Genomic DNA, 16,125 nt, shown 5'->3' with positions numbered 1-16,125 from the left:
TGTCACAGCAATCTGCTAGATATGATATGCATAGTCTTCCCAGCTACACAACAGCTGTGAAGACTGTAGCTCAAAGTCCTTTGGTCGAAGTGTAACAAACGGCTGAATTAGCTAGTAGCATTCCTTATGGAAATGTGCATGTTAAACTTAGCTTAACTGCTGCCCTGCTAAACAACAGAAAGAAATAGCAAAGTCATACGGTTCCCGAGGCCAGTAATCTGTAACAAAAAACATTTCACAGGGCTGTTTAGGGTAAAGCTAACACGCATTGTTACTGTTAGCAGTAACAACAAATTGTGTTGGCTATTCCTCACCAGACGTCAGTCTTGGCAGATACTGTACGTGTGCAGTAGTTGCCCGGTCTGCCCGCTTAACTCCAGGCGAAGTCACTGGCATGTGACAGACTGGTGTTGTTAGAGACCAGTTGTGACAATAACAGACCTTCCTGCCGGTGTGACGAAGTTCACTAGGCCAGCGGCGTGCCTTAGGAACCAAATTCGACACTTTCTTTAATGGGTGAAATTGATTAACTTGAGCCCTGTGAAGTAAAATTGACCAGATAGGGTGGCTTTGTAGCTGAAGGCTAATGCTAATATTTGCCATACGGCTGACTGAGTTGCCCCTGACTGCGATTATTCTGACTCATTGGTTCTCATGGTAGCAATTATGTGCAACTCAAGCAGAAATTAGCACCCCCTTCTTCCCAGAATGCTCATATCAGTGTGACATATTTTCACTTCTTTTCCCCTGACTTTATGTTTGCCGATCTTTGCTGAGGTGTCACAGCCTGCCACAGCTCAAGCATGAGACGAGATCTTATTTATTGAGATTTTGTAAGTTCAGTCACGGATGCCCCAACAGACTCTCCTTTTATTTGCTGCATACTGAGTCCTCTGATATGAGAGTGGGCGGGGTGGTGGTTAGCTGCACAGCTGGGATTTTGCCTGAGTTGGGTATTGCTGCAGGCTTTGCCCCATGCAGAGAGCCAAGTCCATGTTTGCCAGTGAGCCTTTCCTCCCACTCCCCACAGCCTCTCCTAATCACCACATTATGAGAACAAGGACTTTGCTGGGTCATATATATATATATATATATATATATATATATATATATATATATATATATATATATATATTCCCCAAGTCTTTTTTAGTTTGGTTCTCAGCCAAAGAAAACTTTGCTGGTTTGAATTTAGTGATTTTAAAACGGGGAGAATATTCTGTAACAAACATGTAGCTAAAGATGGATTGTCACATGTGCAGATTAGAGATAAACATCAAAGAGGCAACTGCATAAAAAAAACAAGACCAGAGGAACAGCGTGGTTCTAAAAAAATAAATAAATCAGTGTAGTGGGTCCGGTCTTTCGTGTCATACCTTAAGACCTTGATTAACTCCTGTTGCAGTTGAATTGCTCCCTCCATTTGACTTTGAATGTTTCAGCTTTTGGTAAAGATTGTAAAGTTTTGAAATATACTAAACAAAAATAATTAATAGAAGCAGACAACTTTAGTTTCACAGAAATATAAAAATGCTTCTTACACATACAAAGATATTTTTTGCGATGGGTGTAAAGGTGAACACACGTGAAGTTACACCAATACCTGAATGTGTGAGTCAAATGAAACGTACAATAAACTGGTCAGTAACAAATTTAGCATTTGGATCTCTGTCTTGGACTGATCCTTCGGGGAGTAAGTGTGAGGTTTTTACATAAACGTTGTATAGTTTAAGAGCGATGATTTCTGTTACCTGATGCACATTCGAGTCAAGTTTTCAAGCAGGTAGCGTTTCATTGACAGCAGTGTGCCAGGCTTGTTTATCAAGTTAAAGAATTAAGTCAAACAACACCACTTTTTTGTGCTATGAAGCGTGGGCGATGTCAAGCATTTTTCAGCAGCAGATAGTTTCTGCAAAAAGGCTAGCTAACAAAATTAAAAATCATTTAGAATAAAAAGACTCACGATATATCTTAAATGTACATAGACTAAACATATCTCGATGTTATATTCAAGTCTTGTTTTCAGTAACAGTTCAAATTTATGGCCAGTCAAAGGAAAACAATAAGTCTCTGGTCTTAATACAGGTTTGCACAGTTTGCAAGAATAGTGGTACTTTATGCTTTCAGACTTTTTCATAAATGTAGAGAGTCTTCCTGAAGTTGCATTCACACATTCATCTGTAAAGTGGATCCAGCCTTAGTTTCCAGCAGACTTACTGCAGCTCATTGGTTTTGGATATAGACAGAAGAATTAGCTCTTTTTTTTCCCCAGCTGGCTCCAACTTATAATAAAAAAAAGAGTTTGGGTAATCTTTGTTTGCAAATAAAGCACATTAAGCAAATCATCATAGTTTTATGACTTTTATGGCAAAGCAGCAGCTGCAGATTTTCCTCATGTTATGTATAAAATTGATTAAATTTAGCTTGTTAGAAATGCTTTTTACTCTCGTCTTTTTTAAAAAAAAACCTGATCTCAAGCATTTGACAAGTTTTCCATCTTGTAACAGGCCTTAAAAGTGGACTTGACCAGGCTGCACATTACTATTCAGAATATAAAGCTTTTAAAACAAACTTTGTTTCTGTCTTCAGTGGAAGCTGCTGAATGGTTTCAGAACAGGGGACTCCTCTGGAATACAAATTTTCCCACACTCCTCTCCTTCTCCTTCTCCCTCTCTTCTACCTTGAGATTTTTACATTGTTTCTGCTCTTTGTATTCCTTTTTTGAACTCCTCTTTTCTTTTTTTCCCCTCCTGCACGTTGAACTCCGTTCGCATGAGTCCCTTCCCAGAGAAACCTGGTACTTTGTCTTATTCATAGAGCTGAGATCCCAGCTGCTCTCTTGGAGATCTTTAAACTCGCATTGTCTAAATACCTCACCGGAGCTTCGGGAAACTCAAAGATCCCGAGCTGCTGTTTGTGAGGTGTGGCACAGATAAATCTGTCAGAGGCTCAGATATGGAAAGTTGGCCTTAAATCTCACGTTGACAGTTACCGTGACAGTAGTGGATGGTTAACCTCATGTTATCGTTTTAGAAATGAGCTCCTTTTCCTGCCTGCTTTTGTTTTTCGGTCCTCCAGGGTCTTGTTTACCGTTAAAAGTTTACGATCTCATGGACAGCGTTTGCTCTTGATCTGTGACAAGACGTCTACATCCAGGAGAAAGGCTGACTTAGACTTGAACCTGACATTAGCATGCTGGTGGTTTGTTTTTAACGTCGTTATGTAATGGCACCACTCCTTCCTGCCTAACCTTTGTTGCTGAGCATTTGTTTTGTTGGATGAATTATTGATAGATTTTTTTTTTATGTTAACGACTTTCCTGGGTGCTTTCAAACACTGTAATCTTAGATTAGTTTAATTAGATTTTTTCTTTTTTTGCTGTTTGATTACTTAAATGCTCCAGATTAAATTAAATGAAGTTACAAAACAATACAGGAGAAAGACACTTTCACCAATTTTAACCTATCAAAATGCAAAGCGAAAAGGAAATCTAGACACAGTGCAGACATTTTTGTGTAGCTCAGCATGATATGAAACCTTATTTTAAGTGTAATTTTTAACCAATGTGACTACCAGTCACAGATCCATTATTCCTTTCAACTGTGCTGACGTGGGAATCAGAGAAACTGAATCATCGCTTCTTTCAGGTTAAGACAGCAAATGTAGCGATTGTTGTTTAAAAAAACCTTATTTGCTGCCACTAAAACAAAACTAAAACAACACTAACAAAATGAAGTTATGCTTGAACAGTGACATGGAAAAGGAAGTATGAGTCAACTAATCCTAAAGCATAAAAAAGTACACATCATTCAGCCGTGAAGAAAAATGTAGTGCTCTATACAATTAAATGGAAACCCTTCAGTTGTCAAAGTAATAAAATGTGGTAACACACCGAATGAATGATCTTTCTGTTCAAGCTAAAACAATCCTGAAGGAATGGATTAACATTTTCACTCCAAAATAAATGAGCCTTTCTTGGTAGCTTCATTCACTGTAATCAGGTTAGACGGCGTTATTAGCGTCATCTGCTACCATTCATGTTAACGCTAATGTCTAATTTAGCTCACAGTTGTGTCAGAACCTCCCTGTTCTCTTGATCACTTTAATCATTTGAGTTATTGTCAAATATTTTAATTTCATGGCTGTTTTTATGCAAAGTGTAACTGCACTTCCTTGTCCTGATAACCTTTGACTTATCACCTGTTATTTTTGAAAAATTAATATCATCACGAAAGCAAATGATTGTTTTTTAATCTTACTGCTATGTTGTCTAAAGTTACAGAAGTTGTATTAAACATTAAAATACACGATTGAACTAAAGAGCAACTGGATTTGACAGAAATTGACCCAATAACTGATTGTTTTAGTGATTTAGGTTTTTAGTGAAAGAGATAAAGACAGAGTTTTAAGTTGTTAGGTTTTACAATTGCGTGTTTTTATGAACTAAATAAGATTCCATATGTATTAAGGAGTTTGACTGGATTGATTCTCTGTACAGATGTTATTACAGCTTGAAGCAAATCGTTTAGCGTTGGTTTATCCATCCGTGCCGCACGTGGTCCTGCTTGCATCATGTCTTTTGTGAGCAGAGCTGAAAAATGTGGATTGTGTCACGATTTCCTCTGACCTTCCACCGCAGTTCACGATCTTCCTCTGGTCTCTCATTTACATTCTTCTCCGTCTTCCGCCATCCTTTTGTACACGCTTCTCTTCCTCACACTCAGTGTTTCTGTCCCTCCTCCACATTAATCCAGGAACCCATCAGCTGCTTTCCGCCAGGCTTTCCAGCCTCGCAGATTATGAGGGTCAAAGCCCGTCAACGATAGGTATGAGCATGTTTGTGTGTGTGTGGACTGGACTGGACTGGACTGGCCGGCTAAACCAGAACCAGACGCTGCACCACTTAACCCTGTGCACCTAGCAAGAAAACACTCATCTTAAGTAGTATTTTTATGAATATAACTGCTCTCTGTCAGAGCCATTGTCATTTTTCAGAGCCAACTTGTCTTTATTACTCAGTATTTCTAAACAACTTTGTTTTGACGCTTCATATACGAGGACATAATTTCCGTTGTTTGTGAGGTAAACTCTGATGTCATCGAGGTTTCTGTCTGACCACAGCTGCATACTTTTCGTTCCAAGTCTTTCTGTTGAAGATTTGTGCCACCTTTGTGTTGGCCGGGTCCCAGTGGAAGAGCCACAAACATTCAGCAACTTTAGTTTTGTACACAAAAATGAATGAATGAAATACAAAAAAAGAAAATGCTGTCTTGTGACTCTCTTTAAAACCATTTCGGCAGGTGCACGTGCCTAAAGCTCGCAAACAGCATGGCACCAGATTGCCACTGAGGACTCTGTCATTTTGGCAGCTTTTCACATCCCTTTAACACTGAGAGTATTTATGATCTGCTGGTCACACTGATCCCAGGCTCGGGTTTCTGTTGCCTCTGCGTCGTGTGTGGCAAAGTTCAGGAGGGCTTTAGTTCTGCAAATGGCAGATTACACTTGGATAACACGACAAAGGTTGTGTTATATGATGTCATATTCTCCGTCGCTCATTGTTTGTATGTTTAGATGAGAAACTGGTGGTAACCTGATTGAATTTGATGTTGTGCAGAGTAAAAAAAACTGCATCTGCTAACCCGACGTGGCTGTTCTTGTGTTCAGCACTTTGATTTCTCAGATATTGAGCTAAAGTTTGGTGTGGTGGTAGCTGAGAGTCATTGCCAACACGTACTCCGAGCGCTAACAGACCTTGTGAGGTCTTTGTTTGAAACTTTGGCATGCAAGGCAGCAGGTGACACGCATTTATTTAAGGAATCCTCTTTTCATAAAAAGCACACAAGGCTGTTTTAAGAAGATTTCTAACACCTGCAAAGTATTTTATCAGATACTTTTAGCTTTACCAGAGAAATGATGCAGCATAACGAGGATATGCCGGAATGAGAAATGGTGCGTTCCCTTCATTTTGCGAGATAAAACAAGAAATGTAAAAACATGGTGCAGAGTGCAGCCTGTATCGCACACTTCTCTTTGTTGTGTTGGAGATACTCGTCTCCCGGCGCAGCAGCACAGATACAATAAGCAGGTATGTGTGAGAGTCAGATGAGTAATCAATTATGTAAGTCTTCTTTTTTTATTAAGGTTTGATTTAAGTGACTCAGACTGTGGACAAAAACTCTTGGAGACATCCCAAAATTCAGAGCATGAAGCTACCTGTTTAACGGCCTTAGCAGAATAAGCAAGCGAATGTGAGTTGTTGTTTATTTGAACATAAAATTGTCATTGTGTTATTAGTCACTAAGTGCTTTGTGCTCTCTCATGGAGGCTGCCAGCACACATGGGCCAAAACTAACTAATTTGGGAGCCCTTTTTTCATTCAGGTCCTTGATGATGAACACTTATGTCATAAATTGACACAAGAATGTTTGAGCAAAGACGTTCTATGCAGAGATCAAAGTTTCTGCAACTCGGCTTGAAGACCAAGAATTTAATCTTGAGTTCTAGCTGTAACAGAACTCTGGTCTAAGTTAGTCCTAAAATCTAACTTTTAAACACGAGGGCTTTAAACCAGTTTAGACTTCAGCAGAAATCGATCGCCTTCTCCCAGGTGTTTACATTTTTTTGCTTTAGTTTCGTAGGAAAGTACAACAAAGCTAGTTGTGCCGTCTTCCTGGGAATAGATTAAATGCCTGCAGCTACTGCCGTGTGATAAACTGTGATTGGATATCTTCCCAACTCATCCTTCCTTTCCTTAACTTAGGCCTGATTGGATCGCAGTGAAATATTTTCTTCTTGTTTACTTCTTTTTTGTCAACTTAAACATACACACTTTTTCACCATAGTTCGTCCTCCCGCATTATTATTTATTTCAGTTGGTGTGGGTTTGACCGGGAACAAAAACACGACTGCAACTATACACTCCTCTAAATAACGTTTCATTACGCTGAAACGACGCTATTGTGTTTCGCTTCAACAGTACTAACAGTTCCCAATGAGGCACGCAGCTCCAAATGAAACGGCACTCCGTGTGATTGACATAAACCGGATTATAAAGACCCAACTTTGACATTGTCAGCACTGAAGTTAGAATGCTGCAATTTTAAAGCAACATAGGACTGCTCAAATGATCTTATTCTTTAAATGTGATCCAAATAAGATGTTTATGTAAGAAAACAGTAGCAATTGAGCAAGAGTGTGTGTGTGTGCGTGTGTGTGTCCCCTCTCAGCTGGCAAACAAGACTCAGAGGCTCCGTTTGTTCCTCTTCCAGCTCTTGTTTGCCTTCAGGCTCTGTAACAGCAAAGCTTTATTCAAAACTTTTCAAGTAACCGCAGGTAAACCTGAGGGAGACGCCTCATTCCAACTTCCTTTGTCCTGTGCCAACTCCCCTGCAAGGTCGGACTTGTTGCAAGCAAAAGGGGAGATCGCTCGCGAGCAGTTTTAGGGCACGAAGGAGCATTCCTTAAAGAAAAAAAAGAAAGTGATTTATTTGTGTAAAATGTTAAACCTCCGTCGGGCAGCTAGCCTACTTCTCCGCAGTCATTAGCGCAAGTTTCTACTCCACACCGTGGGCATCAAAAACACGCATGGCTCTCGCTGTTCCCTGCCACATCTGCTGCAGCTGCTCAGAGCTTCAAAATAACTTAAAATAAAACAGGGCGGCAATTAGGCTCAAAGGGAAATGGGTAATTAAAAGATAACTTGTCAACCTTGGTGATAAAATACAGATAAAAGTTCAAACAGGAATGTGTAAGCAAATTTTTTGACAGAAGTATGTAAATTCCTGAATTTGGCAACAAAAGCAAACCTAATTTAGCTCTCATGAAGTAAATGTGTGTTAGCGATTTAAATACTTGACGCTGTTTCAGAGTTTTCGGTTCTACTTTTCTGTTTTTGAGTTTTTACAAACTCAGCCAGCCATCCCAACATGGTTTGGTTTTATTTAACATTTTGATTTGTGTGTTTATTTGCAGCCGAGCCACAACATCAAAACTGCTTTTAAGCGGGTAACAGTTCTTGTTTTCGCTGTAACACAAGGTTGACTGGGAAAACCGGGTGTTCGTGTGCATATTATTTTAACAACTGCCACCTACCTAAACATTTTTTGCAGACCAGTTCATATGATAGCAGTACCTCCCTACAGCATATCAGTGGAACCTCCCAAAAAACCTACTTCTGAAGGTTTAAGACGCCTCCAAACTCTCCTGAAGCAAATTCAGTTCACAAAGACCCCCACCCTTCAACCCACAGGGCCCAAAGGTTTTGTTGCTAACGTTGGGGCACCAGACAGCCGAGGACAACCCTCAGATGTTCCCTCTCTGAGCTTTAACATCCTGAGGAGATGAAGTCGTTATTTGGGAGGGATCATAGTGTTGTAGCCTCTCTGGGTATTCGAGAGAGGCTCATTTTCAGACTCGAGCTTTGGAAATATGTCTTATTGTTCATTTCCTGCGCTCATAAATGAGGTACTTTTTATTCAAATGAGCCATTTAAAGGCATCACTTCAGACTCAGAGGAATGTGCTTCATGATATAAACTAATACAGGTATTTTCTCCATAAATTAACGACCTAACATTCCTTGAAGGAATACATATCACCGGCTGCCTTTCATGCCAGAGTGTTAAACTAAGATCATGTTGGGATGAGAAGAGACTTCTACACGTCCAACCTTGTAAATGGTAATATTGCGAGGTCTTAAAAGATCTGTTAATGCTCGCAGTATGTGTCGAGGATGACTTCCAGCTATTACCTCGTCAAACTTTAGCACCAAATCTGTAAATTTGACCGAGCTATAGTCGTTTGTGTGTTGGCTAAATGTGATTACTTGTGGTTGACTCCAAAAGGAAACTCACCGCAAAGATTATTTATATATTTATTTATTATTTTCTTATAACACCCCAGGATAGTGTTGGTCTGCTGAAGGGTTTAATTGTTGTGTTGTGATTTGTCCAAAGTGGAGCAGCAAAAAAAACCCTTTACTGCCTTCTTCCCACAATCATCAACTTTATGATTGTGGGCAATAAAAGATAAGATGGATTTATATTTTCTCTGAGGGCGCCTGATCAGTAGCTGCCGGCTTATTCCCCGAAGCACCATTTGATCCAGGCCGTAAACGTGGCCACTATTTTACGTCACGGAGACGCTCGCTGTTGGGTCGAGGAGCAGAGGGAGCAAAGTTAAATGAGAGGAAGCTAAAGTTTCACTTTTTATGTGCTAACAAGCGAGAGCTGTCAGTTGACTTCTTTTTTTTTTTTTTTTACTGACAGCTTTTTTTGCTCTCTTTCCAGAAATGTACCTTTCTGTGTCTTTCATGAGCACGTTATATCACATTTGTTAGAACGCAGCGAGTGAGTCACCTTCCCTTCACGCAAATGAAAAGCATGCCTACACTCAAGAACAAACTGTAATTGCTAACAGGCTTTTAGACATATCCTCAGAGGACCTAGCTCGATTTCACGTGCAGGGATCGTTCTGTTCAGTAAGAGCACGGTTTTGAACAGATTATTCAGTGGTTGTGTGGAAGACCCCCTCCAGCAAGATCTCCAAACTGTACAGCTTTGAAGAGTGTGGCGCAACTCGACGTAGTGTGGAGCTCTGGAGTCAGACTTTATATAGTTCTGTTAGTGTCGCTGTTTTCACCCTGCCAGCCTCTTCCTCAGACACTGATCTGACAGATTTGATCTGCATTTCTCCAGAAAATCCCTATCTGAACCAGCATTGTCTTTAGTTAACACAATCTTGCCTAAAATTCAGATATTCAGACCATTCAGATACCTTTATAGAACTACTACTGCGTATCGTTTAGGAAGTCAAAATTAGCAAATGAAGCACTGAACTTTGAGTTTCCTCATGGCTGTTTGCAAATATTTTCATAGAATCTTTGTGAAACTGCTTTGAAACATTTGATTATGAGTTTTAAAGCCCGTGCCCACAGGTTTAAATTCAAATATCTTGTAAAGTGGTTGCCTTATCAGATATAGCTAAATCAAATGTAGACGTTTGACTGCTTTCTCATCATTTTGATGTTTTTTTTTTTTTTTTTGATGTTGTATTTTCATATTATAATGCCTGAACTAAATGAAAAGCCGTGCTTCAAGCCTTGCTGTGACAAAAAGTATGTCCAGTTCCTCAAAGAGGATAAGTCCCTGGATCTGTGAATATGTTGGCTCGTTAACATTGAGGTGCCAGAACTTTCCTATTAAAGCCTCTAAAATAACTTTATTTCTGTTAACACGTTACTGGCTTGTACCAAAGTCGTCCAGGGTCAGAAAACGGTAGTGAAGTTTGATATGGAGGCACGTAGTGTTTGCTAAAGATCTGATTTTAGCTAAAACCCATACTGTTAGTAGTCATTTAAGGCTGCCTTGTGTTCGAAGATGGAGGTTGATGGTTCTGTTTCACTTTTTTCTTTCCTACGGGAGCAGTAGAGGTGGCTCAGAAGCCATTAACTAACATGTCTGTCGGCTGTTATTTTAGGCTCTTATCAGGCTAAAATAACAAAGCTGTTTTTTAACGGCTAAATTAACAGTAATGAATAAAGTTCATCCACTGTCTCGAGAACTCAGATTTTATCCTTGCTGGTATGAAGCCCCTGAGGCACTCAACCGCTTCTCATGCTCCCTGCCATCCGGTTCTTCCGACAAGACATCCACTGGAGCTGTCCGCGTCTCACAGGAGGACAGTCTGGTCCACTTCCAGTTTGTCACATGCTGGATACAGAGTTGCTCGTAAGCCAGTTTAGCGATAAAGCTGCAGGCGAGGGTGTATCCTTTGCCCTGTTTACGAAGAATCTTAGTGGCAGCGGCACGGACACACCTACTTCTAACTTTGATTTAGTGCTAGAAAAATAAAACTCCCTTATTTTGTTTAGTCTCCATTGTGTCTTTGTGGAAAACTCTATTTAGACAACACATCCAGGCAGTAAAACATCTAAAACCTCCATGTTCATTCAGAGAAGCTTATTAAAATACTTCCAGCATCCTTCAATTGTTATTCTTGTTTGAAGCCCTACAGTGCAGTACACAAAGAAGTCAATATTTTTTTTTTGTTGTGTTTTTTGTACAGTAAATGTTATGTAATTTAGGCACAAAGGGACAGTTGTTCAATCTTCTTTTAGTTGACCTTAATATTACTAATCCTATTAGTTTTAAACCTAAGGAATATTTATAATAACTGATTAGTTAAATGACCAAAATGTAGCCGTTTCTGCAGCTACAGCTTTTCCCAAGTTTTTTAGACTTTGGTTAAATAAAATTAGCAATTTGAAATGAGTTAAGTACAAATTTTAAGAAGAAAATGCCTTTTTTTCTAAGAGAAACTAAACTGGAAGATAATTCATAGATTATTGTGAAAAATATACTGTCCTAGAGTCTTGTCGGGAGTGTTATCCAATCAAAATGCAACCTTTTCCAAATAAAGAAAAAGATGTCACTGTTGGCAAGAAACTGTACCTTGACAGAGAAGAGTTTCTAAATTATGGTAATTCTGACTCAGGCTGAAATTCAAGTTGTTCCAAAGTTGTTTCCCAGGAGGACTAGCTGTGATGGATGAAGGCGGATGGGTACACATCGCCGACTTTCAGGTCTGCCGCACGCAAACGCCCTCCCACAAAAATACTGCTTTCTTTGTTGTCAGAGGGGGTGATCGTTGGTTGAATCGAGTGTCGAGGGGCAGCCTTGGCTTCTTGTCGAGTCATGACTAGTTATTTACTCCCCACCCCCCAGTATCTGATGGGGAATGTACTGCAAATTCTCTGAAACTTTATTTTTTGGGGGAGAAAAAAGTACATTCAGTTAAAAGTTTTACCTTATTACCTTACTCAGTGAGTTATTTTCTGTATTGGTTTTGCCATCACTACACAAAATTATTATCATTTAATTTTTAGGCTGTCTGGAGGGTGGGGTGTATTTTTTCTTGTTAATGCTGCTTATTAAGGAGCATCAGATAAACATATTTTAACTATTCATTAAAAAAAATCCAAACATATGAAAGTTTACTAAGATATATAATAAAAGACTGAATTTTAAATTATCAGTTTATTTAATATCTTGATCAGATGTTGACTTCCAGCTGATTACCTAACAGTATTTTTTATTCTTTTTTTAAGGAGTCTGATTTTGCCTGTAGCTGCTTTCCTCTTATTGTCCTTTTAATTGGAGCCTCTACTGACCTCTGCTGGTGGAGGAGCAGAACTACATGCTTCTAACCTTGCTTCAGCCTCAATAAAGCTGCTGTTTGCATCTGAAAAGAGAGCAGCGCAGTTGCCAGGCCCCATCCTCCAACTATTGTTTTGAAATGCAGTTATTGAGAGGGAGGAAGGAGGGAGCGCGGGGTCTGATTTATTCAGCTGCCTCCCCCCACGGTGAATGTTTGTGTGCTTTTTCGGAACGAGGACGTGTGCTGCTCCGTCTGCGCTCTAATGAAGAACACATTGGAGTTCTGACACTGTAAATCGTTGTGTTATAAATCCAAAGAGATGGAGGAGTCCGTTTCCTCCCGTCTGCGTTTTATGAGGTGGAGCTGTGCCTAAAGTTGGTCATGGCCACTGCCGAGCCAAACGGCATCAGAACGCGGAGCGCTGTAGCGGTGAGGATGTGTGTGTGTTGCCTCTTCAGTCACAGCTGTCTGAAGGGTGCTGGGCTCAGGACCGGAGGTGTCCTGAGCTGGAATGTGCTGCCTTCTTGTCCTGAAGACGTTAGGGGGCTGGGGGGTGGACGAGTGCATGTGTACGCTGCTGCAGTCTGCAGGGAAGGTCCTTGTTGAGGTTAACTCAGCAAGTGGTCCTTATATAAACCACCACATGTCTTCCTCTTTGAATAAAATGTACAGTTTACAGTGTTTATCTTGGACGCCGAGTGACAACAACAGCTCTTCCTTTTTTTTGGTCTTCCTAACATTTCATGTAACTCATTCAGGACAAATTGAGTCACTCAACTAGCTAATCTGATTTAACCGGGATGCCTCTTGTTCTTTGTTACTGATTAAAAAAAACAAAACAAAACAACAGCATTCCAGCCGAAGCTTGTGGACATTCCCTCCTTCACCGTCTCCAGATGTGTAAATGCTCACTTCAAAGTGATGAATGTCTTTTGCATTTTGAGTTTTCTGCTGTTAATATTGCAAATCAGAACATTTGACCATTGTTAAAACAGTTTGGATGATAAATTGCCCACATGGGATACAAGTACGCAAGAAAATATGGGTATTTTTTTTTGTGTGTGTGTGTAACCCCAGAAAGAGCAACATGGTGTTGCATAACAGTTTTGATTATTTACACAGGACATTTAATTTATTTTGTGGAATCAGTGTCACTTTCTGTTCTGTTCTTTTCCCTTTTTTTAATATATTGTTTGTTTTGTAAAGGAGATATTAATGATGTCAGTGTGACCAATCACAGCAATAATCTTATCCTTTGAGATTGTGCCACAAACAGAATATACAGCTTCTTTTTTCCTAACCATTGACTTTATTTTCCTTAAAGAAAAAAAAACATGGATAAATGAGCCTAAAGGTTGTAGAAACTAATAAAATAACATCTCCAAAAATAATGTGATTGCTGACACAGTGTCAGGGAGAAAACAGAGGCCTGAACATGCTTCCAGCCTCTGATTAAGGCTGTCCTGGACCTCTGGAGACGTTTTGGCACCCAGTGGCAGTGAATGGGGAGGTTGTGCAAGAGTTTAAAACTGAGCGCAGGAGAAAAGGAGGAGAGCTCCCCTAGGGGGAGGAGGCTGAGCTCCGCCTCCCCACCATGTGATCCAGCTGCTTTTAAGAAACTCCGGGCTCCTGTTCGAACTACAGCCTGCTTGTGTCTTCTAGCGCGCAGAGGACAGGTCTATATACATATATATATATAAAGCTGAAGCTTTAGCTGACAGGAGGGGGAGGAAGATGCGCTGCAGGATGAGCTACAGTCTGCCCTGCTCCCCGCTGGCCTCACCGACGCATTCAGGGCGATTGGTGTCCTACAGAGCCAGATGCGTCAGGTAACAAAACCAAAACAAACAAAAAAAAAAGCCAAAAACAGGCTCGTTTTACGCGCTTTCTGCTGTGTTGAACTCCATCCGCGTTTTGTCCAAACGGGAGCAGGTTGAAGCCTTTTCCTGCGCTTTAAAGGGACTCTTTCTAGTCGGATATTTGCGCTCGGAGCTCTCAGGGCGCAGCGCTGTGCGCATGTTTGGACCCAGCTGCTGGACACGCTCTGCCCTCCTGGTTGGGACACGTACGCGCTGGCTTATTTGCTTTTTATTGGTTTTTTGTCCGCCTTAAATGTTACATCTGTTTGCTCCGTGTTGCCACTTGGAGCCCGGGCTTCCCGCGGAGCTGTACGTGCGCTCCGGCACGCAGGGTGGATGGATGTTCACAGGAGCACCTTACAGGGGCTTCAAAACAGGGCTTAAAACTCAAACGCAGCTTTAATGAAGTTTGATCAAGCTGCATGACATTTAGGCACAGATTGAGAAAAAAAAACTAATGTTTCAGGAGACAAAATAAAGTCATGTTTTCAGATTTATTATTCATGGTATTTTATATAAAGAGATGTTTAAGTTTTCTATAAGCCTTGTTTTCTCATATTTAAAGGAGTATAAGTAGTTGACATGTCGTGCATTGTTTGTATTTTGATCATATTTAGTGATTTTTAAACTTTTAATTGAAACCTGTAGAGGCTTTCTGCATACGCTCTTTCCTCCTTTGCCTTAGATTTGTGTTCAAGCACAAAGCAGAGCCTTAAAATCCACTCCCTCTTTCTTTTTTCCCCTTTAACCAGGATGATTATGCAAGTTAATCTAGAAGAACAGACTGATAAAGTCCTATGACTGATAAAGGGCTCAGCTTGTGGTAAAAGGGGGAAAGAAGTGTTTAAAAGTAGAGAAGGTGGAAAACAGGGTGTTGTGCTTTTTTTTTTTAAAGTGACCTGAGATGATTAATTGCATCATGTTTACAAAGCGGCCCCCTAGATTAGGTTGATGATATTAGCTGCAGTGGGTTCGTGTGAAACTGGCTGCTGGTGGAGTCGAGGCTGCGAGCAAACAGGACAGGAGCATGAAGTGTTTTAACCTCTTAGGGCTGGTTTGAAATCGGCGTTCATTCTGCTGTGCTGCTTTCAGTCTTTGGGAAGTTTATGATAAGTGTTTGACTGCTTGCAATCCTTTTCTGCTGCTGCAAACTCACTTTAGAGTTTATGAAGTTCTGTACTTTTTCTCCTGTAGATCTAAAATAAACCCTTAAACATTTAGGATATTTAAGACAACCTTCTAACGAACACCTTCATTAGTTTGAAGGTATAGATGTGGTAATGTCTGGGCAGTAAATCTATGTGTTTGAGCTGCTGATTGGGTCCCTCGTGGTGTTTCAACAGTTGACCTCTTCACCTCCCACATCGGTCTCTGGTTATTTTTACGACTGAGCTCTCTGCTGATACTGTCAGAATCCTGGGAAGTAGCTCAAAATGGTGTCAGTTTCTTCTTGTTCTCCGAACATCAGCTCTTTGCCGATCAATCTTTTGTCTGTATTTAGTTGATGTGGAGGAGCTGATATCAATCTGAAGCGTTTGATATGTGCCTGATGGGTTTCTTATCGCTTGTGTTTTCTCTCTGCAGTGCATCTGGTGCCAGCGTCGTCGCCATCGATAACAAGATCGAGCAGGCCATGGTGAGTCTGCCACACAACCGCGGTTCCTGCCAGCCTCAACAATGTAGTTTTTCTTTTAAGTTCACGTGGTAACTGTAGTTTCCCCCCTTGCTCTCTTTCTGCCAGGACTTGGTGAAGAGCCACCTGATGTACGCCGTCCGCGAGGAGGTGGAGGTGCTGAAGGAGCAGATCAAAGAGCTGTACGAGAGGAACTCCGCCTTGGAGCGCGAGAACGCTGTGCTGAAGTCGCTGGCCAACTCGGAGCAGCTCAGCCAGCTGTCCAGTCAGCTCAGCAGCTTATCGGCGCCGCTGCAGCTGCACCAGTACTCACTCGTCAAGAGCGCCGCCCCCTCGCTGGTTCACCACGATGGGAGCCAGAGCGTCCCCTATCAGCCAAACATTACCTCGGCGTGATCCCTTTCCCTTTAAACACCCCTCCCGCAAACAGGAGAGGAAGGTCCGGTTAATGACAACACATTCCACCGTGTCCCCC

The 16,125-nt window shown here is 41.0% G+C and overlaps 1 protein-coding gene across 1 annotated transcript in view; it reads left to right on the top strand.

Moving 5' to 3' along the window:
• Nucleotides 1-16,119, top strand: part of tsc22d2 (TSC22 domain family 2) — a 28,291-nt gene extending 12,172 nt beyond the window's left edge. The window contains exons 3-4 of the mRNA XM_017413553.3: nt 15,602-15,653; nt 15,759-16,119. Of these exons, the coding sequence (XP_017269042.1) occupies nt 15,602-15,653; nt 15,759-16,046 (340 nt within the window). The 3' untranslated portion in view covers nt 16,047-16,119. The remainder of the gene's footprint in view (nt 1-15,601; nt 15,654-15,758) is intronic.
• The last annotated feature ends 6 nt before the right edge of the window (nt 16,120-16,125 follow it).

This window comes from Kryptolebias marmoratus, linkage group LG24, assembly GCF_001649575.2.
Source record: "Kryptolebias marmoratus isolate JLee-2015 linkage group LG24, ASM164957v2, whole genome shotgun sequence".
In the NCBI taxonomy this organism is placed as follows: Eukaryota; Metazoa; Chordata; class Actinopteri; order Cyprinodontiformes; family Rivulidae; genus Kryptolebias; species Kryptolebias marmoratus.
This window is presented reverse-complemented; position numbering and strand designations above follow the sequence as displayed.